Source organism: Coccidioides immitis, assembly GCF_000149335.2.
Source record: "Coccidioides immitis RS genomic scaffold supercont3.5, whole genome shotgun sequence".
In the NCBI taxonomy this organism is placed as follows: domain Eukaryota; kingdom Fungi; phylum Ascomycota; class Eurotiomycetes; order Onygenales; family Onygenaceae; genus Coccidioides; species Coccidioides immitis.
The window spans coordinates 2,715,812-2,743,114 of record NW_004504307.1 but is presented as its reverse complement, the minus strand read 5'-3'; the positions used below and the strand labels follow the sequence as shown (position 1 = coordinate 2,743,114).

Here is a 27,303-nt window from a genome sequence, read left to right as displayed (position 1 = left end):
AAATTAAGATTCCCGGTAACCCGGCGAAGCTCTGCCTTTTTCCGCCAAACCCTCGAAAAACGCCGGCCGGCTACATGCATCTGGCTCTTGTTGCGGGAAGATTCTGTGGTGGAGGGCACAAGAAGCGGACGCTGATTAGTTTCTTCTCTGAGGTCTGCCGTTTCCTCGATTCACGAGGGGGACGCTTGGGAAGGCAGAGCCAAGCATTGGCCCGTAATTTTCACGGGGAAAAGGCATCGGAGTCCTCCTTTCTCTCCAGTTCTCCTGCAAAATACTCCACTCCATTTTCTCTCTCTCTCTCTTTTTTTTTTTTTTTTTTTTTAACCCTCCCTTCTCCGCTTCCCATGCGTTGGACCTTAACGAATAGCTGACTGCAAAACGGGAAGCAACATACAAGAGCGAAATTCACCACTTTCCTTACCCTTCCGCCATGGCTCTCGCCGCTTCGGATCCCCCTGGGTTGTACAAGGTGAGGGCAGACTACGCAGCACCATGTTTCCGACAGCGCTCGACCTTCGGTACAGGGCTCCTAACCTAGATCACTAGGGCCGATCTCCGCGATCATTTTCTGAAACAAATGTCGCTCCCCACTCGAAGCGGCGTCGTGCGCGCTCGGTGTTTCGCTGCTGGGGGAACTTCTGCCTCAAGCACACATGGGTCATACCTCTCGTCCTGTTAACAGTTATCCTCTCCGCCTACGCTGTGAATCCAAATGATTCCAATCCCATACACCAGCTCATCTTCCTCTCCTATCCACTTCCTCCTGAAACACCCGATGGACCGGTGATGTATGGGAAGGGCCCTGCCGACATGGCCTTTGTGGTGTTTTACACAATCGTGCTCTCCTTCACACGTGAATTTTTGATGCAGAGGATGATCAAACCGCTGGCGCGTCGCTGTGGAATAAAGGGGAAGGCGAAAACTTCCCGTTTCATGGAACAGTTCTACACCGCTGTTTACTTTGCCATCTTCGGGCCCTACGGTCTATATGTCATGAGTCGCACGAAGATATGGTACTTCAATACGACGGCGATGTTCGAAGGCTTCCCCCACAAGACGCACACTGCCGATTTCAAGGCGTATTACTTGCTTGAGGCAAGCTACTGGGCCCAGCAGGCCATCGTTTTGGTTTTGCAGCTGGAGAAACCTAGGAAGGATTTCAAAGAGCTTGTGGGACATCACATCGTCACACTGGCGTTGATTGCGCTCAGCTATCGTTTCCATTTCACTTATATCGGCCTGGCTGTCTATATTACACATGATGTGTCGGACTTCTTCCTTGCGGTAAGTCTTAACTGTTGCATGAAAGTGCATCATCTGGTCTTTCCTTGAACTTTTTTTTCTTTCTTTTTAGTTCTTTTATTAAGAAGCTGACTTTGATCTAAATCTAATAGACTTCCAAAACACTAAATTATTTGGATTCTGCAATCATGGGCCCTTACTTTGCGATGTTTATTGCCATCTGGATTTACATGAGACATTACCTGAATCTCCGCATTATCTGGGCTGTCTTAACGGAATTTCGAACTGTCGGGCCCTTCGAGCTCAATTGGGAAACACAGCAATACAAATGCTGGATCAGTCAGTATATTACATTTGCACTTTTGAGCGCGCTGCAGGCCATAAACTTGTTCTGGCTCTTCCTGATTCTTCGAATCGCAAAGCGATATCTTCTCAACAACATCAGACAGGATGAACGGAGCGATAATGAAGAGGAAGAGGAGGAAGTCGAGGATACACCTCACAGCGACAAAACTAATAATGGTTCAACAACCGTCCCGACGATATTACTTAACGGAAACAGCCCGACATCAGTTAGGAGAAGAAATGCTGATAAGGAGAATGAAGTTTCTAACGGTGTTACCAATGGCCGTGCGACTGGCTCTACGGCACATTCACATGCTGAATCCTCGACACCCACCATGAATGGCAAGAAGTAAAAATGATTTTTGAGATGAAACCTAATGACCACTGTCTAGAGCCTATCGGGCGGAGTTTGCATACATATCAACGTTAAGAAGCTCTTTTGGGTTGATTACTTGGGACCATAATGGGAATACCATCACACAGGTTCTGATGGTTCTTATTCCACCTGGTCCATCAAGTTCATCTGCGGCCCCCATGCTTTCATGTCTGCATGCTGTTGGGTCAAGCCAAGGCGTTTTGGTTAGAATGGGCTTATTTTTGCATATTTCTTCCCCAATCTCTGCGCAGCTCCTCTGCCCATGATTCAGCTGCACTGGACTATTTTCTTGCTTGATATTGGTCCTGGTCATGCACAAAATACATACTGGAACTTCGTTCCTTATCTCTGTGTCTTGTTTTCTGCCTAGGCATTTGGATACTTATTTTTAATACTTTGGGTGTTGAAACCCCCTTTTTTTTTTCTTTTTCTTTTTTTTTTTTTTTGTTTTGTGTACTCCATACAGAAGAACATACCATTGCTGCTGCATTCAACCTGTCACCTTGTTCTTCTCTATTTGCCGATGTGATCTGATCTGTTTTCCCAGAAATGATGTTCGCACGGAGAAGTGGGCTTGGGGACTCCTATCTTTGATTCTCCTGATAACACTTTTTTCGCATTATGCCTTTTATAATAATTTTCCTTTTCTTCACCTTCTTTTTCCTAAGAGGATTTTTGCCTGTAGACAAGGGCTGTCTTTGCTTGTACAGTACATACATGTCACCATAATGCATACTAGGATGAGAAGTGGAAGCACTGGGCCTAATGGACCAGAGAGCTTCTTGCTGGAAATAACTCCTGAAATACAAGGGTACACACTGGGAATTGAAACTAATGCACAAAAAAAAAAAAAAAAAAAAAAAAAACACAAGCTGAATTGTTTTTGTTTTCCCTGTGAATTACACGATTATCTGTACAGTACATGCTCATCTTCTATCACACCATGCCCTTTTTATTTGATACAGACACCTCTTTCTTGACTATTCTCATTTTCCCTCTACAAGTGAGAAAAGGAGAGCCAAAACAATGGTGTCAGGGCCACACCATTTCCCACGCCATTCACCTGATAGGGTCCTCCGGGGGAATGGGTCAACACGGATAGAAATGAGAGCTCCCAAGTCTTTCGGCCTTGGTTTTTGCAAAACGACTTTCGTGGGATCGTCCTACGCTTTACTCTGATTTGGATTCGGTCTTGGCTGGCTCGCTGTCGCTTGGGGAAGCTTCCTCGGCACCGGCGGCCTTCTCCTCAGGCTTATCAGAGGTAGACTCCTCGGGCTGTGGGGGAAATGTTAGACGGGATGAGGGGAATTTTGGGAAGGATGAACGGGGGGGGTTTGTAAAAAGGAGAATTTTCCCCAGCTTTTATACGCACCTCCTCAGCTGCAGGAGCAGCAGCAGCAGCAGCATCGGCCTCCTTCTCTTCGGCAATCGGAGCTGGGGCGGCGGTCTCCTGCTCTTGTGCTGGCTCGGTGGCTTCAGCTGTTTCCTCAGCCTTCACGGGCTCGGGCTCGGATTCGGCTGGTGCGGCGGGGGCAGTATGGGATTCGGCGTGGGCTTCTCCCGATGCGTGTTCGGAGTGGCCGTGGCCGTGGGACTCGCCGGAGGGACCGGACTGCCAAAGGTAATACGCACATGGGGCGGTTACGGCAACGGAACCGATGAGCCTGTATGCGTATCATTCAATTTGAGAATTAGCATGCTCTTCTAGATCAATTGCTGCCAAAGTCCCCGAAAATCGCCCCGATTGGCGGGCGGACGTTCTTCGGTTGGGGATGAGTGCGAATTGGCAATTATTGAACGAATTGAATTCCTCCTTTTTTTTTTTTTTCTCCAATTTTGGAGGGACGGTGTAATTTACCATGGAATGTCACTGCCAGGCTGGTGCGCTTCCGCGCCCTCGGTAGCATATCCTCGTCGGCTGGTCTGCTGCCAAACCCGGGAGGATCTCGCGGCGCGGGCGGTTACTCTTCTCGACTGTGCGGAGAATAGTGTGCGGAAGGAGGCAGCTGCGGAGCGTGGGAGGACCATTGTGTTTATATTTTGGGAGCAAGGAGAGGGAGAAGGGGGGTCGGACAGCAAATAGACCGCAATTGACTGGAATTGAGGACAGTGAGGTTCGGGTGCGGGAGGTTGGAAATGGCGAGATGTCAGTTTGTTTTCGCCCTAGCGGCTTAGCGGCTTTGCGGCTTCGCGGCGTCTTTACGTAAGAACAGCTCTTGGGGTATGCTATCACGTGACTACATCGTTGGGCGCTGTTCCCGGGATGACAATCGACCGGGGACGGCGGTTGGAGAGGAGTGGACGGTGATCACTCTGCGAGGACTTGGGAATGCAGATGGGAAGAGTCTTGCAGCTCAGAATATCTTGTGGTAAGGTCCTGTGTTGCAGCGCTGCGTGGAGTTGGCCAGCTGCACAATCTGACGCAGTGCTATCTAGACTGACTTGGAGAAAAGGCACGATGTCATAACTGGTTGGTAGGCATCCCACCTTTGTTTACTTAGCTCACAGCAGGCAAACAACGTCTCACTTTTTGTTTTCTCCGATCCTTTTGATCCTAACACCCTAAAGAGGGAGAGATCCATGAATGCCCTCTGTCACTAGAGCGACAGTCTCTGTGGCACTCACAGATTTCCTACGTGCTTGATTACCCCTCATTCACCATTCTATTCCTCTTCACCGTTGTCCAATATGGAAAGGAAAGCGGTGGCACACAACCTGAGCTTGCTGCTCCAGAAGTTCACAGATCCAGATCCAGACCTTCGATACATGTCCTTGAACGACCTTCATGGAATCCTCGAGAACCAAAATTCATCATTCCTTCCGCAAGACCCGCGTCTGCTTGGAAGAATCGCCGAGGGGCTTCTCAAAGCACTGGAAGACCAGCACGGGGAGGTGCAGAACCAAGCCCTGAAATGGTGGGTAACCTTACCGAACATAACGGTCACAGGATTTCGCTGTGAGTTCTGACTCTTACTCTGTTCTCCTAGCTTCTCTCCCCTCGCTCGTCGCGTTTCGGATCAAGTCCTTAGTTACCTGCTACAGCATCTGTGCCGTTTGACGGAGTCGGTATCAATTGATACGTCCGTTCCAAACACAGCTCTCAGAAGCATCTTAACTGCCCTACCTCGTCCAACAGTCGGCGCGGCAGTCTCTTCTGAGGTTCAAATATGCTACGCCGTGATATCCACAATCCTCATCCCCCGTTTGGTGGGTTCCAAAGGTGTGGAGTCCATGATAGTAAATCGCACCGGAAAAGGTTATAACAGCGATGCGATCGACGTTCTGGTCGAGATGGTGAATTCATATGGCCCATTGCTGGCGGAATCGCAGTTGGGAGAGCTGCAAGAGACCGTGCTTCGAATAATAGAAGACGAAAGCGCGGGAACAGTGGCCACAAAGAGAGCGTTTTCTGCGATTTCAGTTCTCGCCGGTTACTTTTCTGATGATCAGCTCAGCCATCTCGTTTCCATGCTCATTGAAGGCTTTCGCTCTCCCCATGGTACGATCAACAGCCGGCGCCATCTCATTGCGACCGTTGCTACGCTCGGAAGGTCAACTCCTTCCAGGTTTGGTCCATATTTGAAAACGCTGGCCCCGTTTGTGCTCTCGGCCGTCAGTGAGCAAGAACTTGACGAGATGGAAGAAGACCAGTCGGATTCCGGGGAGCACGATCCCAAGGAGGACGAGCTACGTGAGACAGCATTGGTAGCGCTTGACACACTGGTTACTTTTTGCACCCATGACATGCAGCCTTATCTGCTGGATTCGATCGCCGCTGCCCTGAGATATCTCAAATATGACCCCAACGTCGCGGAGTTTGAGGACGAGGAAATGGGTGGAACTCAGGATGAAGGGAGTGATGATGGCGCTACCGAAGAGCCGGACGAAGATAATGATGCCTACGAGGATTTCGAAGAAGAAGAGGGCTACAGCGATATTGACGATTTGAGTTGGAAAGTTCGACGTTGTTCCGCCAAATTGCTGTTTAGTGTCATTTCAACCCAGGGTCGAAGTGCAACACGACCGATAGACGACGACACCGTATATCAGCAAATAGCGCCGGCCCTTCTTGCAAGATTTAACAAGGAAAGAGAAGAAAGTGTCAAATTAGAAGTGGTTTCGACTTTGACCGGTCTCATTAAGAAAGCTAGCGAAATATCTGCGAGCATGGGCGCTGCTCCCATGACATCCGAGTCCCACGCTCGCAATTCCCGCAAAAGGAGGCGACAGGATAGCGATGCGAGTATATTAGACTATGAACCTGAGACTCATGTTTCCTCGGCTATGGATAGGCCTCCGATTGCTCCTTCGACTCCGCAAACGGGACCTATCGGTGAAGTTGTGAAGTTAACGCCAGGGATTGTTCAGGGTCTGGTGAAATTATGGAGGCGGGCGTCCATACCGTTGAAACAAGCTGCTATCAACTTACTAAAGTCCTTAGCTCTTGCACGTTATGGCGGCCTTGCTGATTTCCTTCAGCGGATAGAGGATCCCATCGCCGATGCATTGAAAAGCTCAGCTTTCACTGGAGGTGTTTCCCTGTCTGCCGGCACAACATCTGTCACTGCCGGGAATCTGCAAATCGATACTCTTAGTCTGATTGCGGCGATTGCAGAAACACATATGTCTAATGCCTTGCCGCCTTTCTTGATTGCATTGGTACCAGGTGTCATGGCGGCCGTCAATGAAAGAAACTACAAGGTTGCAGGCGAAGCTCTCGGTACCATCGAAGAGATTGTTAAAGCCATGACACCTCCCCGCGTCTCACCGGATAATCAAGATCTTGGCTTGCAGCTAGAGAAACTGTATGATGTGGCTACTGAGAAGATAACAGATAATAGTGTTGATCTGGAGGTGCGCCAGCGTGCAATTCACGTTCTTGGTGTCCTCCTCGCACGAACCTCTGGTTCACAAGGAGCCAAGTTCATTTCGCCTGCGCAGAGAGCGAGGGGCCTCTCGATCCTCTCTGATCGCTTGAGAAATGAGACAACAAGAGTTGCAGCTGCTCGTGCTATCAATGATGTTGCCATGCTTGCATCCAGTGATGCGGATCTTAGTCCAGGATGGTTGGCTGAAGTAGCATCAGAACTTGCCACGCAATTGCGGAAAGCTGACCGTGCCCTAAGAGATGCTTCCATTGGAGCTCTTAAAAGTCTGACTATAAACCCGCATTGCCGCCAACATTATAATCCAAAAACAGTTCAGGATCTCGCGAGCAGTTTCCTCCCGCTGCTCACAGCTAGTGATCTTCACCTCCTTACTCCCGCCCTGGTCATACTATCGAAGATCATTCCTGGCCATGCGGACCAACTGGTGGATGAAAACATGATCAAAGCCCTTTGTTCCGTTATTCAGGGATCCCCGACTGGAGTGGCATTGAAAGTATACCTGCACCTTGTCCGGATCATCGGAGAGCAAGGTGCCGGGGCTACATTCATGAAAGCCTTATTACAAAACGTTGGTGTCAACGGGGACCCTTCAATTGTGGGAAGAGCAATTGGAAGCCTGGTTGTGTACGGAGGATCGCAGATAGGCGTTAGGGCGCAGGATTTCCTAAAAGAACTTCAAACACAGGAAGATGTCCAAAGAAAATGTCTCGCTCTTGCGGTCTTAGGAGAGATTGGCCTTCTCTTAGGATTGGACTCGTCCCTGACACCCGATCTATTTATTTCTAACTTTCAGTCCAAATCGGATAAGGTCCGATTTTCTGCAGCCGTCGCGCTTGGTAGCGTGGGTGCAAGTAATATCGAAACATTTTTGCCAGTCATTCTCGCAGAACTGGAAAAGAAGAATTCGTCGAAGTATCTATTACTGCATTCATTGAGGGAAATACTGCAGCACCCTGAGAGTGTTCGTGCAGATGTCTCGCCATTTGCCACAAGACTCTGGGAAATTTTGCTTGCCGCCTCCGATGACGAAGATAACCATGTCGTGGGCGCAGAATGCCTCGGGCGGCTTGCTCTGATTGATCCCACGCGTTATATACCCCTTCTCCAGGTAAGCGACCTGTCTGCCGTTAAAATAATAATAGGGTGAGCTAACATTTGCTTTAGGAATATCTCACTCATGAAAATGCTGCCACGAGAGGCACGGTAATATCAGCATTCCGCTACACGCTTGCTGACTCTACCAGCGCCTACAATGATGTTCTACGGCCTCTCATCATCCTGATTCTGGTCAGGATGCTCAGTGACACCGATCTGGGCAATCATCGACTTGCATTGACCACCGTCAATTCGGCTATCCATAATAAACCCGACATCATTATCCCCCATCTCAGCCAGTTACTTCCAGCAGTGATGGTTGACACGCACCTTAAACCTGAATTGGTACGGGAAGTCCAGATGGGCCCATTTAAACACAAAGTAGACGATGGATTGGAACTCCGAAAGGTATTTGCGACCTTTGCTACGCTGGTGAATATTCAATTCTTGCTAACTGACAAAAATTTCACAGAGCGCCTACGAAACGCTTTATACTTGTGTGGAAATGGCATTTTCCATCCTCAACATTGCCGAGATATACGATCGTATCTTGGCCGGAATCCGGGACGAACAGGATATCCGCACCCTTTGCAATCTGATGATATCAAAGTTGATCGTCCTCGCTCCTAAGGATACCGAAGGTCGTCTTGATTCGCTATGCGATCCGTTCCGAGTAATCTTGTCCACCAAACTCAAGGAGTCAGCTGTGAAGCAGGAATTAGAAAAGGCCCAGGAAGCCTCGTTGGGTGTGTTACGGATTACGCGTGAGCTTCAGAAAGCATTTCCTGGGGCGGAGACGTCAAGCGAACATCATGCGTGGAAGCAATATCTGGAATGGGTCAATAAGGAGTGTTCTCAGCTACTGAGACTACTTGTTAATAGCTCCTAGATATACGGAGTACATGTCTTGGGTATTCAGGATATATCGGGGGAAAGGATATTTCCTAAAATCAAAATGGTTGGCTGTTCTGTTGAATACAAATGAGCTATGAACCTATTCCTTCTATCTCCTACGTTGGGCTTTTAAATAGTGATGTTAGGTTCTATTGGAAGGCCATGGGTTTGAGCGTTGGGGTTTCCTTATGATGGAGGTAGATCGGCAGAAGCAAAGCTCTTTGCCGGACTACTGCAAAAGGTGCCGGACGAGTCTTTGTGCTACGGGCCACGGCCCCATCCTGCTATACCCCCCCGCACGATGTAAATATTGATCGATACTAACTAACTTGGCTGCCATGGCTATAACCACTGCCATTCCTCTCGAACATCTTCCTTCCCCCTCTCTGAAATCAAAGACTCCCGCCGCCCATGTCAGGCATCCTAGCATTATCTTCCTAAGATTCATGTGCTGCATTACAATCACCAGCTCCCATGGTGCTTGGAATTTTCCTTCTTTCCATCAAAATAGAAACTCTCCTTTACCTGTATCTAGAGTGCCTCCAGAATCCGGGAGGCTGTGTAGGACGGGAAAGCGTGTAGCTGCAAGGCCAGAGGAACCTTTTACCTTTCGCCCGCAAGACGAAGAGAGCCCTCACCTGCAGCTCTTGCTGGGCCTTGACACTTACCCCGAAGATATCTCGTCGCCACTTCACTTTTTGCAGCTTGCTGCGACAGTTCAGGCTGCAGTTAGCCGCCGAGCTGCCTATGCAGGCTCAGTCACACTAGCACCCGTGCATTTTGTGGAATGACATTCCGGTACGTGACATACAATTGCACATGCTTCGCAGGATCGATTTGAGACAAGAAGGTTGTCGAAATATCCTTGAGTGATAGTTGGTCGCTTAGTTCTTCTTGTGAATCTAAAGCGTAGTTATTTGGACCACGCTCTTAAAAACATGCTGTTGAAGTTGAAGTGAAAGTGAGGAGCTAGTTAAACACACTGAACTAACTGATGGCCGGTGCACTACTGGCTGGCTATGTATTCGACCTTTTGCTCTTGGAAGCACTGCCCTGCTTGTGACACCTGCGGAAAATCACACCAGCCCGAGTCATGCTGATGATTCCACGAAACGGTAAGAAGGAGGCGGAACATGCAGGTTAACAGATCCCGAGCCGCGACTGAGTTGCCGGGATGGCTATTGAACCAGCGCGATGGACCAGTGGTTTGAGGATCGTGAGTGTGCACAATGTGATTGTGGACAACTCATTTTCTGGTCGTTTCACAGACCTGGTGGTCAGACTTCCTCTGGGTTGCATGGCCGCCGAGATCGTCCTGCCCAACCACGGGCTCGAGCGTCGAGACGTCACCCTGATCGTCTCCACCGGCTCTCTCTCGATCGATTCCGTCGAGATCTTTCTGCCCAAAGAAAAAGAATCTGGGCACCAAGTTTTAGAGCGAGATTTACCAACTCTTTGACACTCTTGTGTGCTTCTATCATCCCTTCCACCATACGGAGCATTCCAAGCAGGGATGACGCCGGCTCTGCTGTTATTTTTAGGCGAATCTCCTGCGTAGGGTTGGTTTCAAGCCCCGAAGACCAGGGAGAAATGGGTGCATAGCCTTCCTTGGGTCAGCGCCAATTGGAAGAAACCCTTGCTGCATGGCGATGCAGGCTTTCTATTCGTCGCATCCAAGTGGAGCAGTCGCATAAAAACGATCTGCCTGGGGGGTGATACGAAGTAGACGCGGTAAGTATTATTGCGATTTGCTTTGAATTGGCTGACGGTTGTCCCTTTCTTCGATTCTTTTTTTACTTCTCGGGAGAGAGAACTATTCATTGACTTCCAACTCAACAGCGACAAGAAGGGAAAATTCAAAGCTGACTTATTGCAGGGAGCTTGACATTTTAGCTCACGATAGAAAGCGAAGAGAAACCGGGCCAGCTGCCTATATGGTGTTCGCACTCGCAGCTTTTCGACAATGTCGAATTTACACCTTCAACCGGTGAACGAGCGACAAGGGCGACGTTATTCCTATCTTAACACCCCAGCAGAGTACCAAGCGCCGACCTTCCCGCCTCGCAACCCAGAAAAACCGGACAATGCCGTTGGCCCTCCGATCCAAAGCGACAGGGTATCGTCGCCAGGGCCTCAGAACCCCTATGCGTTCTCATATACGGTGACCGGCGCGATAAGTCCACCGCCGCAAACGACGGCTCATACGGTCCCGTACATCCAACCTCAAATGAATCCCACTCCACCTCCTTTATCAGAACATCCTGCGCGATTTGCTCCTTACGCAGATTCTCCCACGTCCCCTACACGGCAAACGCAGCAACCAGAGCAACCGCAACGGCTTCAATACTACAGCCCTTCACCTGCGTCTCCCGGCCCCATTCCGCCCAAGCAAATGCTTCAGCCGGATATGCAACAACAACGACCCCCGCAGAAGGAGTACAGTGTTGCTCCAGATAGCAATCCACTAGCTCCACCGGATCCAGCGCTTACCCCTAAGCCCAGCTCGATATCGGCCGCTGGATCACAGCTGGGGACAAGGACCACAGCACGCGATTTGAATCATGCCCCAGGTCAAGTCCTACATCCGAGACAGGAGGTCAGAGGGGGAACATGGAGCTATGCTTTATGTGACTGCAGAGACATAGGAGTCTGCTGCACGGGTCTGTTTTGCCCATGCATTCTATACGGCAGGACACAGTATCGATTGTCGAGGAAATCCGACCAGAAGGATCCCACGAATTTATTGGGTTACGAGACTTGCAATGCTCAGTGTACTGCGATGGGATTGCTCTGTGGATGTCAATGTACGTTATGGGCATGCTCGCTTTCATATTTCCATAAGAGATGCATCAAGCCCCCTTGCTGACCTCTCTTCCGAGCACTGTAGGGCTTTTAGCAACCATTCAACATATTCGTGTTCGACGAGCATATGGTATCTCCAGCGATATAGCAACCGACTGCGTGAGAGCATCCTGCTGTACATGCTGCACACTTATCCAAGACGAGCGAGAAATCAAATATCGGGAAGAGGCCGCACGGCTTACTGGCGGTGTGCCTGGGAGCACGGTTCCCGCCTATACGACCCCCGGTCAAATGATATTCAGTCCTCCGCCCCGATGAAACAAACCTTCCGGTGAGGTTAACCATAGTGAACATCTTCCGTGTTTTGGTGATCGTCACACAAGCATACGAACGCTCTCATTTAATAGATACTTATGATTCGAATGATATACCCCCGGTCGAAACGGCGCTTGAATGTACTATACGCATGATTGTTGTAGCGATTTGTTTCCGTGGTTCTCTCTTTCCTTTTCATTTTTTTTTTTTTTTTTTTTTTTTGTGGGGGGTTTGTCCTCGGTCCGTTTTCGTGTTACGAGTCCCCCGAACAAATGAGACCACAGGTCCGGATGAAAGTGGCTGGAAGGGAGCACTTCAAAGTGATTCGATTCGAATTCGATTTGAACTGTTTATCTGCGGAGGACCTCGCCTGGTGGGGTCGGAAGAACACGTTGAAGCGGCTGGAGAGGCACACTCCGTGAATGGTGCCTAGACTTCTCATGCTACAGCTTGCAAAAATGTTCTTCAAGTTGTTCCTCAGCCCCCGCCGGGGAACAGGTATTTGAGTTTCGGCCAGCCCACAATCCTGACATCGTATGGAGTCTCTGTTCTTGTTTTACGCATTTCCTTGGATTCTCGAGCATTCCTGCGTGCCTTTTTTGTATTCGCTCCCTTTTTCGCTTGTTATTTTCTTCACTGGACTATAACTGGATTCCTTGGATGTGTAGAGAGCGAGTGCAGGCTAGTATTACACCATCGAGTTAAGGCTAGGGTATGAACACCATAATTCAAGCAGATTCAACCTGATGTCCGTTCCCACACTCGTACTCTCGTTCTCACGTACTCACGTACATCGCCCCGGAAATACGTCAAAATCGGTGGGAAGCAATGCCAAGACCGACCCGCAGCATTCGGTCTTGGCATATTGGCATCAAAGCTTATTCCGAGCCTAATCCACTGATGACTAAGCAAACACACACAAATATAATCACGTGACCAACCTTACCGAACTTGGCTTTTTCTTGGCGGAAAGAAAGGCCCAATTATGTAAGAGGCGGCGCTGGCCAATGGGGATCGCCCGCTGTCTCTGCTGGTCGTGCCCGCCTCGTCGAAAGGGTTGTGCTCGTCTCGCCTGCGCCGGCAGAGGGTCAGCGTGCGACTGCGAGTTCTCTCCGTCCTCGTGCCGAGAAAGCAGCACTGCAAGCGTTCCCTGATGACCTGATCCATTTACGTGAGGAAGACTTCTTATCCTCGGAAGTACGGGTTAGGTTTGCTGCTTGCTGCGGCCGTGACGAACTAACTTCTGCAGAGAGTACAGGCCTCCCGACGTTGCGTCTCGGTTGTATAGTTCTTCGTTTTGCTGTGCCACGGACGCACGGCCGATCGCTCGTCTGACGCTCTTTGCCTTCTGGTTCGGACTCTACGCTCTTCGTCTACGATATATCGCGCTGCCCGTCGCTTGCGCGCGCGCATTGCCTCTCCGGCCCGATCGTTTGCGGGATACACATGTTGTGGTGAAGTGAAAGTCGGAACTCCTGGGACTGGCACACTCAGAGAAGACTTTTCGTGACATAGCCGTCGTTCGTGTTCGCCTTCTTTGCAAAAAGGGGGGCAAAAAAAAAAGAAAAAGGGAAAAAAGGAAAAAAAAAAAAAAGAGAGAGAGAAAAGATTCACTTGTGGGTCTGATGATTGATTGATCAATTTTATGGGGCTTCTCCCCGCTTTAAGATTGGATCTGATCTGCTCGGCCATTTGTCGCGCGTGTACCGCTTGTCTATCGCGTTCTCGTCCCTCTGAGCTGAATGGCATCCAGACCGCATACCCTAGGTTTCTCCGATTACTCGACGTCATGGATATGCCGTCCAGGGTATTTGATTTCCACAGACACATGAATAGGACGAAAAGGTGCTCCCCCGTCGCTTTGGGCAAAGGAGGTATGCGTCAATACTACTTTTCCTTAGCGCAGATAGATATACGCCGTCTCCTGGTGGTTATCCCCGCCTTTCCATTCTACTGAGCATGCTAACTGTTGCCCTTATTTGGCTTTTCTTTTTTTCGCTGCAGGCACCATCATCTTAAATGCCACATATGCCCTGACGTTGACTCAAAATGCCATCTTCGAACCCGCGTGCACAGGCCATGAACATCCCAAACCTCTTGATCCCTCGACAATACTTAATTCTCATGAACCGTTTTATGCCTCTACGTTCCCCCAGATGTACGCTGTTGCAGCGGCGACGGTCATCAGCTACCTCTTACTTATTATGCTGTTTATAACGCCTCGAACATTCTTTATAGGGGGTCGTGGTGGTGCTTTTCTCAGTCGCCATGGCATGATCAGCGGCTCTTATGGCAGCTCCTCTGTCATCGGGGTTGGTGGACGCCCATGGTTGCAAAAGGTTGCTGCCTTGACGGTTGTCATTTCACTCAGCATCGCAACTGCAGATTCGTTCGCTGTGGCCAAGGAACAGTACGAACTAGGCTATATGGATTCAATGGCGTTGACAAACGAAGTTGTGAATGGTGTGGAAATTCGTGTTATCCGCGTCATTTCGAGCACTTTTCTCTGGCTGGCCCAGGTCCAGACGTTGATCCGACTGTTCCCGCGACATAAGGAGAAAGTCATAATCAAGTGGGTTGGTTTCGCAATGATTGTGCTTGATACGATTTTCAGCATCCTCAACAATACTGTCGGCCAATCGACGGGCGTGACCGTTCGACCAAGGCATATCGTCGATGCCATACCCGCTTTGAATTATCTCTTTGAATTATCGCTTAGTTTGCTCTATGCCGCTTGGGTCATCTTTTATTCGATTTCTAAACACCGATTCGCCTTCTTTCACGTCAATATGCGGAATATTTGTTTGGTGGCGTTATTGTCTTTAGTCGCAGTGTTGATACCCGTTGTCTTTTTTATTTTGGACGTCTCGAAACCGAATGTTGCTGGTTGGGGTGAATATATTAGGTGGGTTGGAGCCGCAGCGGCCAGTGTGGTAGTATGGGAGTGGGTGGAACGGATTGAAGCCCTGGAGAGAGAAGAGAGAAAGGACGGGATTTTGGGGAGAGAGATATTTGATGGGGATGAAATGCTCGAGGTCACCCCCTCTGAAGAAGTTGATACATCGCAAGATGCCTCCGACGGGAACAGTGATGGGAAAGCAGGTGGCGGCGGTCGTTGGGCTAGCATAATCGGTAGACCTTTGAGGAATCGGGCTAGATTCCGGACTGGACCTCGGCGAAAAGGTCGCCAGCACAGAGCAAGACCGCAGCACGCTGCAGATTCATCTCAGGACGATCATCCAACTGCCCCTCCTCAAGCAGCAACAACCCTGAGTCGTGCAGACACGGCTAGTACTGTTTACCGTGTACGACATCATTCAGTCGGGAGTCTATCGCCGTCGACATCTGATGTGGCACTGAATGGGGACGCCGAGAAAGGATTTGAACCGCCTCAGACCAGGGAGATGGATCATAGAAGTACCTATTCTGTCCCCGTCCCTGCCCCTCATCTGAGACAAGGAATCAGCTGGCTTCATATGCTCAACCCTTTTGGGCGTCGTCGAGGCTCTCCTCCACAAGAAGTTGCGAGTGCTCAAGCGGAAGAAGGCAATATGCGCCATCCTACACTGCCCGAGCACAGGGACAAAACACAGGCTCGTTCCACCCTAAAAACACATCTTAGCACGTTTCGATCCTTTTTACACCACGACCGGGAAAGCGAAACTAGCGAACCTCAGCGAAGAGAGTCAGTTTTACCCATCACGGTCATTCCAGCCCGATCGCGACGGGAGTGTGCCGTTCCTCATAGCACAACGCACCACTCAGGAGCACAAGAATCAAGGAACAATGACCACGATCGTGGAGACTCCGATACACCCCTCCCCGTAGTTGTGATACCCGCGAGGCCGAGAGTAGCCAAAGCATGGGATTCGTCTGCATTTGAAGAGTACGTTCGAAGTCGACCGAGTACTCGCTCTCCTGGACAAGATTATTCTCAAAATGACCAGAGATCAATACACCCGACCCCCTTACCATCTCAGACCGAGCATAATCAAGAAAGTACCGGGAGTGGACGTGATATCGCCGTGCCAGAATTCGAGTCCGCCTTGAGTGAAGAGGAAGAAATTGTTGAAAATACGTCAGGGGCACAGAGGTCCCGCTCGTCATCGGACAGGACGCTCATTAATTCCGTACCACCGTCGTCGGGCCTCGACAATGGGCGGGGACAATCCCCAGCGGCGCAGCAAAATCCTCCCGTTCATCCTTCGCGTTTCTGGGATGATTCTGGGGGAACCAATGGCGTGACCTGAGCTCAACTCCTGACTAGGTTTATGGTCCTTTTTTTTTTTTTTTTTTTTTTACCCCGTATGAAAATTCCATAGTTAGCGAGGCGTTTAGGTGGATGCAGAAATATGTGCCTGGATTTTCAACAGACTTTCCGTCTTGAAATTACTCCCGCCGAGGTAGTTATGCAGTGAAATAACAGCTGGTGAAGTAAGGATCATGAATGAAAAATTTTCTATATATTCTAGACATCTCTACAGAGTGTAGAGTAGGCCAATATTGTGTGACTTCTGCTGACCCCATTGTTGCATGTCGTACGGTGGGAGCTTATTCATGCAGCCCCGAGCTTGGACGACTTCGTGATACAGGATCCACTAAATCACATCAACACCGTTCGCGCAACTTTTCTCCTCCTCTATCACCCGCCCCCCTAGTCCTGCAAAACCAGGAAAGCACATAGCTAGATGTTTCGTAGCCGTGCCCTTGAAATTATCCATGGCAAATGGCTACCGTCAACGCAAACATGTTCAACGCGGGTGTCCGTGCTGACACTCCTCCGCAGCCGCGGTCCTTGATGGCCCTCCCGCTCAACCTTGTAGCTTTGATCCTGTCATATGTGAGCCGAGAACACATATACCCCATTGGAGTTCCGCCCCTTCAAAATTCCTACTGGCAGCATTGCTAACGCGCTTGTTATCTGAGTTTCTATAGCTTGATGATGTTGGCGACCTTTCTCGGCTGTGTCGGACGTGTCGCGTCTTGAATTATATGACCCTGCCGCAACTGTATAAAAACATCACTTTGACCTCGTACGATAAGATTCGCTATCGCGATGATCTGCCAGAGGGATGTGGCAGCGCCAGCCCTTTTTCGATGGGGCTGAATGCGATTGTCACGAGGAATGTCGCGTCGCTGGTTCGCTCTCTGACAATGCGGGGAGAGTGGAGGGAGGATGGACTGGATGAGCACGCGAGAGTGGGGAGAGTCACCGATTCCTCGATGATGCTGAATATCGCGGTTCGAGCGGCGATAGATAAGATGACTGGATTGGAAAAGTTCAGGTATGGGGGGATGTTGGATTCTCTCGTTGTTCCTTTACTTGCTCTTCGGGCGCGATCGTTTGAAAATTCCTTTTCCTTCTTCTTCTTCTTTTTCGGTTGCTGACCCTTGGCTCATTTCTAGTTGGGAACTCAATACGAAAATGCTGGAGACGGCATATATTGGCCTTTCGCAATTACCTAGACTGACCTCTTTAACTGTTCGATTTCCATCGAGTCGCCATCCTCGTCCCACTACCGTTATCCCTGGCATGCCTCAGCTTCGTTCGCTCAAAATCACTGACATAGATCCTCTCTGCTATCCGGACGACATATCGACGTTGTTGTTACACAGCAGGAAGCTGCGAGAGCTCAAAATGCATTGGTCACCACGAATGAGAGAGGCTCAAGAGCCTAGTGTGACCCTGCACGACTACTTTCGCAAATGCATCGCGGCGAAGTCGCCTCTGCGCCTCAGGAAAATAGCGCTCCAGAATTTCTACGCATTGCATACCGATGACTTTGAGACCGCCTTAGATCCCGATATGCTTGAAGATGTCACCACGTTGAATAGCCCCGGTGTGTATGATCCGTCTCTGGCCGGAATGACATTCGTGGAGAGTAGTTGGCCCCCGCCGAAGTGCCCTGGCATTAGGAGTCTGCGTCATGATCGCATAGAAAGAAAAGGTTGTGAGTTCCTGGCTAGTCTGGAGAATTTGGAGAGATTATATTTCGTGACACCGATTCTGGACGCCTCCGATTCCGTTAATAGCCCGCGACCTGCCGGCTCAGCGCAATCCTCGGCTTCTATGAGTCCCCCTTCGACCACAGATCCCAACTCCGCTACTGCAAACGGTATCTCCTCGGTATCCCAGGCAGCGCCACTGCCCGTTCAACCAACCAATCTCGCAGCCAGCATTTCTCTTCGTGATGCATATATCCACACTATCGCTACTGTGAACGGGCCGAGGCTACGTCATCTCCTGCTTTCTTCACGATGGTCTCTCCCCGGCCCTCTAATCGCTCGCTTGGTTCGCTCTTGTCCCAATTTAGAGCAGCTCGCTCTAGCTACTGATATATCTAGCTTTGAAACCCTGGGTCTGCTAATACCATTCTTGCGGAAGCTGCTTGCTATCCGTTTGCTCATCCCAACTGGCCCTGCATACTCAACACCCAGCCCTATAAGGCCGCAGGGAAAGGATACTGGTATCAACGCCCCGTTTCCGACTGCCAATGGATCGAGTGCGGATTCTTTAAATGCAAGATCACTGTCGGAGATTGTAGATCTAGATGACCGGATTTTCAATGAGGCAATGGGAGCTCGACTAGCCGATAAGGAAATCTTTAGCACGCTAAAAATTATTGGATTAGGGTGGAAAGCCTGGGAACTGGGCGAATTCTATTCAATCCCGGTGACAGAGGGAGTAAGTCCGTATGAATGGACTTCTCTGTCAAATACAACGGATGCGGGTAATGGCGCCGTATCTAGCCTCGCGGCGAATGCAGAGCCTCCGCATACCAGGCCCAATAATCCTCTCCCGCCAACTATAGAACCATGCGGGCCAAATGCACAGTTAGGACGCCATTGGAATTCTAAGCAAACGCAAGCGACACCGGCACCTGCCACGAATACCGTCCTAGGAAAACGCAAGCAACGTCCATGTTCCCAACCCGCGCTACCAGTCATCCCACCGGACGCAGCGTCCTATCCGACTCTAAACAATAGCCAAAGGGGCTCCACATCGTCTCACGCCATAGTTCCACAGGATACAGCGAGCCTGCTGGAAGACCTCGGAGCCCAACTCTCCGAGGATACGAGGTCGAGGCTCATGCAGTGCGTTCAAGAGCCAACTACGTCTTCATCCGGAGGCGAGAGTGTCCTATGGAGACGGAAAGTGCGGCGAGTAGGATGGGAAGTCCTGAAACACTGGGAAATATGGGGTTTGGATTCGCAAGAGATATGAAGGTGTATATTGCTCGATTTTTATACGTACGTTTGTCTATTTTATTTCTTGTTTCTTTTCCGGAAAGGAAACCTGGAAGGCTTTGTGGCGTTGATTGGAGTCTCCCTTTTTTTTTTTTTGCTTTTCCCCGTTCGGTTGGATTTTAGCCGGCTGGGCGGTTATTCTCAGTTCTCCCTGCGAGGTTGCAAGGGAGGATACCCTGGAAGCTTTATCCTTTCATTTAGTTACCTACTGATATTATTGCTCATGCTGGAGTTTGAGACGGACCTGCGGATTCACCGGAGGGCCAGAGCATACCCGGGAAATGGAGGATGGTTTGATACTATGTTGACCAACATCGGAAACCATGTAATTGAATGAGTTTTGTTATATACAAAATGGACTTTGGGCTGACTAACTCGGAGATCGGCGATGCTGGCATTTCCATATCGGGATATCGTTGCGCACTCCTTGTCACCCGGCACCTCAGAATACGTTCGAAAGCCCACGATGGAGGGTCGATGCTACTTCTTACCCTACTTCTCACCGTTCGGTTCCGATTGTGTTGGCGCTAAAGGACAGGATACAGGGAGGGAAATGTGATGCCTAGCGACCCCGAATTTCGAGGTATCACCAGGCCTGAAACTACAAATATGGGTGGTGCTTCCTTTCAATTTTATGGAGGTTTTGTTTTTTGTTTACAACCCGAAGACATTGACGATGGCCACTCAAGAGCTTATCAATTCCATCAGCGCTGCCTCCAATGTGCCCACCGTAGAGCTCAAGGAGGAGGAGCGTGTAGCTCTCCTCGCCGCCTGCACGAACCTCAAATCGAAGTTGGAGACTCCTCGCGAGGCAACACTCCAGTTTTTATTTGCTGTTAGTCTTATCTAACCTCCCCTTTCATCGTGAATTTCGGCCATGAGACCGGCGTTGCTTGACTCGCGGGAAGGATTATGGTAGAATTATTGCGCTGACGGGGTTTCTATAACCCAGCCTCATCAATCAGTGGCCCTTAGGTTGGCAGTGGATATGGGCCTGTTCGATGCTTCTGCTAAATTATCCGCCGACCGTGCAGATGTACGTCTTGATGACCTTGCCTTTTTGGCTGGTGTGGATCCGCTACTCGTTAGTAAGTAGTTTAACAGCCTTTCAACCTATATTGCCAAGTGATTGTATAAACTATGAGACTGATGATCCGGCCCAGGGCGCGTTATGAGGTTCTTAGTCGGAATGGGTATATTTAGTGAAAAGGGGGAAGGGGTATATACACCGCTGAGACTCGCGAAGCTCTATGTCACGGCTTCTCCTTTAGCACAAGGAATTATTCATATGTTCGTCAATTGTCTGCCTGGTCCCTTATAGTAGCGCTAAGAAATGCTTCTCAGAACGTCGCAGAACGAGGTTGTTGCGGCTTTTCCCTCCTATTTTTCTTCGAAAGGCTATAAGAACCCCGACGACGCCTACGATGGTGTCTTCCAATTCGCACGAAAGACACACTTGCATTGTTTTGACTGGCTTGCCACGAAGCCACGGCTCCAGCATGCGTTCAACAGTGTATTGAGCATATCTCGAACGGCGCAGGGCACAAATTGGTTTGAGTACTTTCCAGTCCTAACAAAACTGCAGCTGGGGTCAACTTCGGATCCGCTCCTTGTCGACATTGGTGGTGGAAGAGGACACGACCTCATCGCTTTCAAAGAGCAATATCCAGACCTGCCAGGAGAACTGATTCTTCAAGATATCCCTGCTGTCCTCAAAGATGTGAACGAGTTGCCCGCTGGCATACGAGCCATGGAGCATGATTTCTTCTCCCCACAGCCCATCAAACATGCAAAGGCTTATTACCTTTCAAACATACTTCACGATTGGCCTGAAACGCAGGCACTGAAGATACTCGAACACATCAAAAACGCGATGGGTCCAGACTCGATACTCCTCGTCAGCGAAAACGTCCTCCCTGAGACGGGAGTGACACTGCTTTCGGCGTCCATAGATTTTATGATGATGGCAAATTTTTCGGCTCTGGAACGAACGAAAAAGCAGTTTGAATCTCTGTTGGATCGGGCTGGGTTTACGTTAGTTGGGTCGTGGGCACCTCCCAACTTGGCCGAAGGTGAAGACAGAAGGCTCCTGGAGGCCGTGCTGACGGGGTGAAAGCGGAGCTTCCAAGTTTTCCCTTGGGGATAATGCTGGCGAGACGTTCATGGCAGCTCGCACTAGCTACTACCTTAGGATAATGACTAGTGCAATGTTGTCATAGGATTGGATGGCTGCCGTTGCGTGTGAAGATAAGACTATTTAAATGAAGCTTTTTTATATCCATATATGAATATTTAGACATCTCTCTACTTTAGCTCAATATACTAAATACTAATCAGTAATCTCAGTAGTTCTCCACGAAGTAGATCAAGCCGCACACTCCAGGAGATAGACAAACACGGGAAAGTGAAAATAACATACGCAAATGCAGTTCCAAACAGCACAGATACCCTTTGCCCCTCGCAATCCTTTCTAGCGTCCATTGATCCGTTTTTAATAACCCAAAAAGAGAGACATAAAGAGGGTATATATGTATATATATAATTTATGTACTGTTTCCCACAAAAATAAAACCATTCATTCATTCATTCACATCAAAGAAATTGAGATGATAGTCCGGCGCCGTTCGAGCCGCCAGCTCCGCCGGAGCCACTGTTGCCAGCACCGCCGCCGCCCCCTCCTGCTCCTCCACCACCGCCACCACCGGCGCCGCTATCGGTATACTGGTCTTTCAGCAACACTTCCAACATGTCGAACTCGCCGACCATAGGCCCGGTACCGCCGAGTCCCTGGTCAACGCCAGCCGTAGAGCTGTTGAAGAACTGGTCAAGCGGCAAGGCAAACCAATCAGACATGGTATTCGAATTCGATCCTGGCCCGCTGGTGCTGATCGACTGCGGAGCTATCGTGGGGTCGTCGACTTCCATCTTCGGAGAAGTGCTGTGGTCGTAGTAGTTATAGTAGACAGACGGTGGAGGGGGCATAAAGGATACGTTAATGTTGGAGGAATTGATCGGTTGTGCGGGGATGCTGGCGAGTGGATCGTTGGTGGTGGATGGCGCGGAGCTGCTGTGGTTGGAGTTGTCGAATTGGAAGTTTCCTGTGCCTTGGCCTAGAGGATTCGTCTGCCAGCGGATGTCGCTCTGGCTGTCGCGGGCTTGCGGGGACTGCTGTCTGGAAGCTGGTAGAGGGGTGCGTTCTCGACTGCTGCAATCCACGCGGTCAAAAGGTGCGAACCGCAAGAACCTCGTTCGGATGTTCGACGTAAGCAGCTGAAGAAGATCTGCTATGGTGACACTTAGGTGGACATCGTCCACTATACAGGTTCGTAAGGATTCGATGGTGCGGTCTTGAAGTTCGAGTGATATTCTCACGTCGTCTTCTTTTGCACCCAACGTAAACGTCTATTCAACACAGTCAACGTAGCCCAAAGGACATTGACGTGAGATCACGCAGCTTACCTTCAAGATAAAGATCATTCCAGAAAGTATCCTAAAGAATGTTCGGACGGGTGCATGCTTCAAGCGGTCCCCAGGAACCAAGCCTTCCAGCACTGTCTGCAATATCTTTCGAGAGGCATCCACCACCTCCTGAATGTACGGCTCGTTGACTTCATACTGATCCATGAGAACACGTAAGGGAACGGTTCCTGAATTTGAGTTCTGCCCAGTAGCTGCCCCGCTGGACTGGGTTTGGCCCATGTTGGAAGAACCCTCGTTGGACATGGTCGTCCAACGATCGACCACAGCTTGCAGCGCCAAGCAGTTCACATACAATCCTGCGATATGTCAGCTTGCCTCTCGATAGGTAGCATCATATGCAAAGGGGAACTTACGGGTATATTCGTACTCGATTGTCAATATGAGACGCATATCCTGAGACACTATATCAAAGGAAAATATCAGGTCTCTACATCAGGGCGTGTTGAGGGACGATAAGCACTTACTCGGCAACCGATCACACTTCTGCTTGAATTCCCTAAGAGACGGGATGAATTCGGCTATCCTGTCCCGATACTGACCTGTTTTGATCAAATTCGTCGTGTACTCCTTCGACGGGAAGAGCACCTGGTTGCTGTTGTACATTATTTTAGAGATGTCCAGCCAGCAATCCTGCATCAAGTCCACAGAGAACTCCTCCTTCGCCTCTCGCGAGTTCGAGTTATCCGCACAAACTGGTTCCGTGCTCAAGCTCCATTGCGGTAGAGGCAACATTGACGGAATACCTAGCCTCCCACTGCTCTGTGAAACATAAACAAGTATTAACCGGCGCACACGACGTTTTCTCACATGTTCAGCCGAACACTCGTTGCCGCCCTTGAGCTCATTCTTTTGATCGAACACACCAAGCTCAAACGCCAGAGCCTGGGCCGTACTCAATAACATCCACGACATGCGGTCCGAACGCCATACGGGTTCCAGCCATTTATAAAACGCAAGGCGGCCTTCGGAGCTGCTACCGTGGTCTTTGTTTTCAGAATAACCTTCTTCTTCCTTAGTGCCACTGACTTGAGTAAGCAGTTGGGGATCTGTATCAAGCAGGGTATTCTCATCATCTCCTGGAGGGAAATGTAGAGCACGCGGATGCCAATCTGTGAGAAGGAGGAGCGCCTCCACGGTCCCCAGAGACCGTAGATTGCCATTTAGTTTGGACTGTTGACCAAAGAAGGATGTGGATAGATTGAATTGACGAGGCTTCGCGGATGGCAGGCCACTTGAGCCAAACTTCTCTTGTCCCCAGATAAGCCGTTCAATCATACCTCGAAGATATGACCACAGCTTCTCGTGGATAGAATATGCTCTAGAATTAGCGCCATTACCAGATAGCTTCATATGACGAGAAGCTATTGTAAGCATAGTCACAGTCAAGACCGGTTCCTCGGTCAGGAGAGTTACATGGGTCGCTGGAGAGCTAAAGTTCTGGATGACAATTGGGCTGAGCGGAGCAAGGTGTTCATAGTAGCTAAGGAGAGAAGAAGTGTAAGCTGCAGTGTTTTAAGAGAAACCAATAAAAGCTTGCCACCACTCACTATGCAATGTACGCCATCGCTTCGTCCACACTGAACCATCCTGCTCGGACGAATCGAAGGCGCGACCACGCTCGTCGAGCATTAGCATACTCGACGTCCTCGAGCGGTCTGGGTGGACTAGGAATAACAACCTCATGCCCTTCGACGAGAGGATCGGTAGTGTTTGAATCTTTGTTTTGCTGGTACCATCCCATGGGGGCACCCTGCTGGGTGCTGGAGTTTGACCTGCTAGCCTTGCCGCCGGGGGTCCCAGCCTGGTTCATCGGAGAGGCAGACGAGTTGAACGTCGACGTGGAAGAATGGCGAACACCGTAGCCGTACTCCATGTGTTGCCGGTTCAAGTCCTCCGTCCTCCCAGCGGCTTCAGAGAGCAGGTGGAGTGCATCATGGGTGTTGCTGATCGCCGGTGACAGCAGCTCAGCGGCAGTCTTGTTCATTACGTGCTGCCCGCTGTCCAGCACGCCCGTCAGGATAGGGCGTACGTGACCAGAGAAGCTGGAGGAGCGAGGAAGAGGATGGTGATATTGATCGGAGGGGACGGAGGTCGGAGCGGGGTATGGTTGACTACTTGGAAGAGAGATTCGATGGGCATGGGCGGAGGGGGAATCACCCCACTGGCGCTGACCAGATGGCCTGACATCGGGCTCGTAGGGTGGTGGTGGTACGGCACCTCTGAGATGGGATGTAACGCCGTTAACCTTGGTATTATTCGTCGCGTCGTCGGGTGGCAGGGCGCCATCAGCAGACATCATGCGCTTGTCCCTGCGGAGGACGTTTGACTTGTCATCGTCATCCGACACCTTGCGCTTGCGCCTGGTGGCTGAGAACTCGCAGCGTTTGCTCTCGCGACGACAGCGGACGCATGGTGGTGGGCGGGGGTTGTCGACACCTAGCGGCCAGACAAGACGGCTCAGCGACCAGACCTGATAACGGAGCAGAAAGGGAGGGAGGGGGGGAAGGGCTTCAGGAGGAAAACGTGTCTGGAAAGGATACGGCATGGGGATTATAAACGGGGCCACATACTCCCGAGATCGCATTTGACTTTACGTTTCCGGCACGGGTCGCAAGCCTGATATCCCCGGCGGTGTTGTGGCGGCGGGGACGGAGATCGATGCGGGGAGAAGGGAGGGTTTGCCGTCAGGTCCTGGGGTCAGATATATTGTGAGAGATCTTGCGGTAACTAGAGCGGGAAGAAGACAAAGGAATGTAAAAAGGCCCAACAAAGGGAAAAAAGGAAAAAGGGAAAAAAAACGAAAAAGAAAAAGAAAAAGGAAAAGGAAACGGAGAGGGCTTGGGGTGCAGGAGGAGGAGCAGGTGATAATTACAGGAGCTGGAGTTGCAGCAGGTCGGGCTGCCATTCTGATCCCATCCATAACAACGTGTCTCTTCTGAGGCCGTTTCTGCTAAGATCCGTCTCCCCTTGTGTCGCCTGAATGCGGCCACATAGGGGGGGTTGTTTTCTGAGCGCGCACCGATGCAAGCCGCTGAGTGCGGGTTTGGGCCAGCTTAAGTATAAAAGTGGGCTGATGTTTGGTACGTCTTGAAGTTTCCACCGTCTTTTAAATGGAGACGATGTAACTTTGCGGCTTCAGCGTCTCTGGATCGCCATCCGCAGGGTGTCACACAGGGAGTTCAAAGTATCCCAACGGAGAGCACGGAGCCACAAGAAAGCATGCATGCATACAGAGGAGCGAGGTGTAGAAAAAGAGGAACGAAAGGACGAAGGAGCAAGGCCGATCTCAGAAGCGAAAAAGACAATGTCCCGGTTTGATATATTATTAGCAGGATCAAGGAGAATAAATGAAGACGACGACGACGAAGAAGCGCTGGCAGCCCAGATCGACCTCCAAGACAACTGCTAACGATGGCTCGAGGATTTGTAGGCTGTTACGTCTGATTACTACCTTGCAAGAGGAGCCCGCTAAAACCGTCCATTTATGTCCTGCAATTTTTATTTTATTTTTATTTTATTTTTCTGCCTTTTTTTTTTTTTATTTTTTATTTTTTTTTTAAGAGGATGTGATCTTGGTTGCGCTCCAATCAACCTCCCATCCCAGTCGGCGGCACAACACACTAAAAGGGGGAAAAGCAAGAGTGGAGAGGAGGCGCTGCTCACGATCTCGAGGCGAATAAAAAAGAACCGAAAACTTCAAGTCGGTGAGCAACGCGATGAGAACGTCCAGAAGATACCCGGCAATGGCAAACCATGGACGCTCCGCCAGCTCTTCATTTATTTATTTATTTATTTTTTTTTATATATATTTCTGTTTTCCTTTCGTCTCCAACAGGTGTGAAGATGGATCACCGCTCGTTGATATCATCACTCCACGCCCCCAGGCGCTGGGTTACAACAGACCTGTTCGTTTATTGCCATCCCACCAGCCCGATGGGGGTCCCTTTCGAGACACCAGCATCGGCGCCTTCGCCCGTGAAACCCGAATCACTTGACCTTTTTTTCCGATGAGCTAAAACCCACGCTGCACCATCATCGCCATGGCGAGGGGGCAAAACAAACGAAACGCATCTCGAGAAAATCACGAGAAAAAAAGACCAAAAAAAACCAAAAAAGAAAAAAGCATCTGAGCGCCAGCACTGCATGGCTTCTCACCAGCGCAGAAGGTCCTTGTGGACGCGGCCCATAGTCGACTTGGGTTTAAGATTGACCAGGACAGGGTTCTCCGTCCTTCGCCCATGCTGGAGCCAAGCCAGGCGAACCCGTCTCTACGCCAGTCAGAAAGTGGGAAAAGGACAGCGACCCCCATCCCTCGCAACCTTGCCGCATTCTTGTCACGTAATTAGTAGCCCGGCAAGGAATCCAGAGAAACGAGGATTCTCCATATTTCTCCATCTTGCCTGAAAACCCGACTGCTAACGACAGGTTTAGACGAAGCGTTGGCTGAGGGGGGCTTTTTCCCAAATCCTCGCGCTGACCACATTGCACGCTGCGCCAGAGCAAAAATAAGGCCGCTTTTGCTGGATGAGAATGCGAGAATATATGTGATATATGAGGATGTCCCGCGTTGCAACACCCAAAAAAAAAAAAAATAAAAATAAAAATAAAAATAAAAAT

General features: G+C 50.0%; 10 protein-coding genes across 10 annotated transcripts; 6 read left to right on the top strand and 4 right to left on the bottom strand.

Annotated features, from left to right (window-relative positions):
• Window positions 1-430: 430 nt before the first annotated feature.
• On the top strand, window positions 431-1,940 carry CIMG_09385 (longevity-assurance protein 1; the record flags this gene model as incomplete). Its single annotated transcript, XM_001239763.1, has 3 exons — window positions 431-469; window positions 547-1,284; window positions 1,395-1,940. 3 exons carry the CDS (start codon window positions 431-433, stop codon window positions 1,938-1,940), a joined length of 1,323 nt encoding a protein of 440 aa, XP_001239764.1.
• An 874-nt stretch (window positions 1,941-2,814) lies between these two features.
• On the bottom strand, window positions 2,815-4,073 carry CIMG_09384 (uncharacterized protein). Its single transcript, XM_001239762.2, has 3 exons — window positions 3,822-4,073; window positions 3,336-3,627; window positions 2,815-3,238 (listed from the first exon to the last, which is right to left on the bottom strand). The coding sequence occupies exons 1-3, from the start codon at window positions 3,989-3,991 to the stop codon at window positions 3,134-3,136; spliced, it is 567 nt and encodes a 188-aa protein (XP_001239763.1). The 5' UTR covers window positions 3,992-4,073; the 3' UTR covers window positions 2,815-3,133.
• Window positions 4,074-4,303: 230 nt separating this feature from the next.
• CIMG_09383 (Cullin binding protein CanA) lies at window positions 4,304-9,207 on the top strand. Its single transcript, XM_001239761.2, has 4 exons — window positions 4,304-4,878; window positions 4,951-7,960; window positions 8,017-8,355; window positions 8,420-9,207. Exons 1-4 carry the CDS (start codon window positions 4,652-4,654, stop codon window positions 8,834-8,836), a joined length of 3,993 nt encoding a protein of 1,330 aa, XP_001239762.1. The 5' UTR covers window positions 4,304-4,651; the 3' UTR covers window positions 8,837-9,207.
• Window positions 9,208-9,343: 136 nt separating this feature from the next.
• CIMG_13608 (uncharacterized protein) lies at window positions 9,344-10,343 on the bottom strand (the record flags this gene model as incomplete). The annotated part of the gene is made up of 6 exons (XM_004444844.1): window positions 9,344-9,372; window positions 9,510-9,564; window positions 9,653-9,743; window positions 9,852-9,937; window positions 10,112-10,240; window positions 10,290-10,343. 6 exons carry the CDS (start codon window positions 10,341-10,343, stop codon window positions 9,344-9,346), a joined length of 444 nt encoding a protein of 147 aa, XP_004444901.1.
• Window positions 10,344-10,636: 293 nt separating this feature from the next.
• Window positions 10,637-12,705, top strand: CIMG_09381 (uncharacterized protein). Its single transcript, XM_001239759.2, has 2 exons — window positions 10,637-11,645; window positions 11,729-12,705. Exons 1-2 carry the CDS (start codon window positions 10,805-10,807, stop codon window positions 11,959-11,961), a joined length of 1,074 nt encoding a protein of 357 aa, XP_001239760.1. The 5' UTR covers window positions 10,637-10,804; the 3' UTR covers window positions 11,962-12,705.
• A 363-nt stretch (window positions 12,706-13,068) lies between these two features.
• Window positions 13,069-13,863, bottom strand: CIMG_13607 (uncharacterized protein). Its single transcript, XM_004444843.1, has one exon. The coding sequence runs from the start codon at window positions 13,786-13,788 to the stop codon at window positions 13,195-13,197; it is 594 nt and encodes a 197-aa protein (XP_004444900.1). The 5' UTR covers window positions 13,789-13,863; the 3' UTR covers window positions 13,069-13,194.
• A 144-nt stretch (window positions 13,864-14,007) lies between these two features.
• CIMG_09380 (pH-response regulator protein palH/RIM21) lies at window positions 14,008-16,208 on the top strand (the record flags this gene model as incomplete). Its single annotated transcript, XM_001239758.2, has 2 exons — window positions 14,008-14,116; window positions 14,197-16,208. 2 exons carry the CDS (start codon window positions 14,008-14,010, stop codon window positions 16,206-16,208), a joined length of 2,121 nt encoding a protein of 706 aa, XP_001239759.2.
• A 476-nt stretch (window positions 16,209-16,684) lies between these two features.
• On the top strand, window positions 16,685-19,183 carry CIMG_09379 (uncharacterized protein; the record flags this gene model as incomplete). The annotated part of the gene is made up of 3 exons (XM_001239757.2): window positions 16,685-16,798; window positions 16,894-17,243; window positions 17,365-19,183. The coding sequence occupies 3 exons, from the start codon at window positions 16,685-16,687 to the stop codon at window positions 19,181-19,183; spliced, it is 2,283 nt and encodes a 760-aa protein (XP_001239758.2).
• Window positions 19,184-19,598: 415 nt separating this feature from the next.
• CIMG_09378 (methyltransferase) lies at window positions 19,599-22,602 on the top strand. Its single transcript, XM_001239756.2, has 4 exons — window positions 19,599-20,041; window positions 20,159-20,294; window positions 20,370-20,496; window positions 20,551-22,602. Exons 1-4 carry the CDS (start codon window positions 19,883-19,885, stop codon window positions 21,317-21,319), a joined length of 1,191 nt encoding a protein of 396 aa, XP_001239757.1. The 5' UTR covers window positions 19,599-19,882; the 3' UTR covers window positions 21,320-22,602.
• On the bottom strand, window positions 20,613-26,081 carry CIMG_09377 (C6 transcription factor). Its single transcript, XM_001239755.2, has 7 exons — window positions 25,559-26,081; window positions 25,257-25,377; window positions 24,234-25,122; window positions 23,151-24,166; window positions 23,040-23,087; window positions 22,666-22,982; window positions 20,613-22,608 (listed from the first exon to the last, which is right to left on the bottom strand). Exons 1-7 carry the CDS (start codon window positions 25,604-25,606, stop codon window positions 21,799-21,801), a joined length of 3,249 nt encoding a protein of 1,082 aa, XP_001239756.2. The 5' UTR covers window positions 25,607-26,081; the 3' UTR covers window positions 20,613-21,798.
• Between the last annotated feature and the right edge of the window lie 1,222 nt (window positions 26,082-27,303).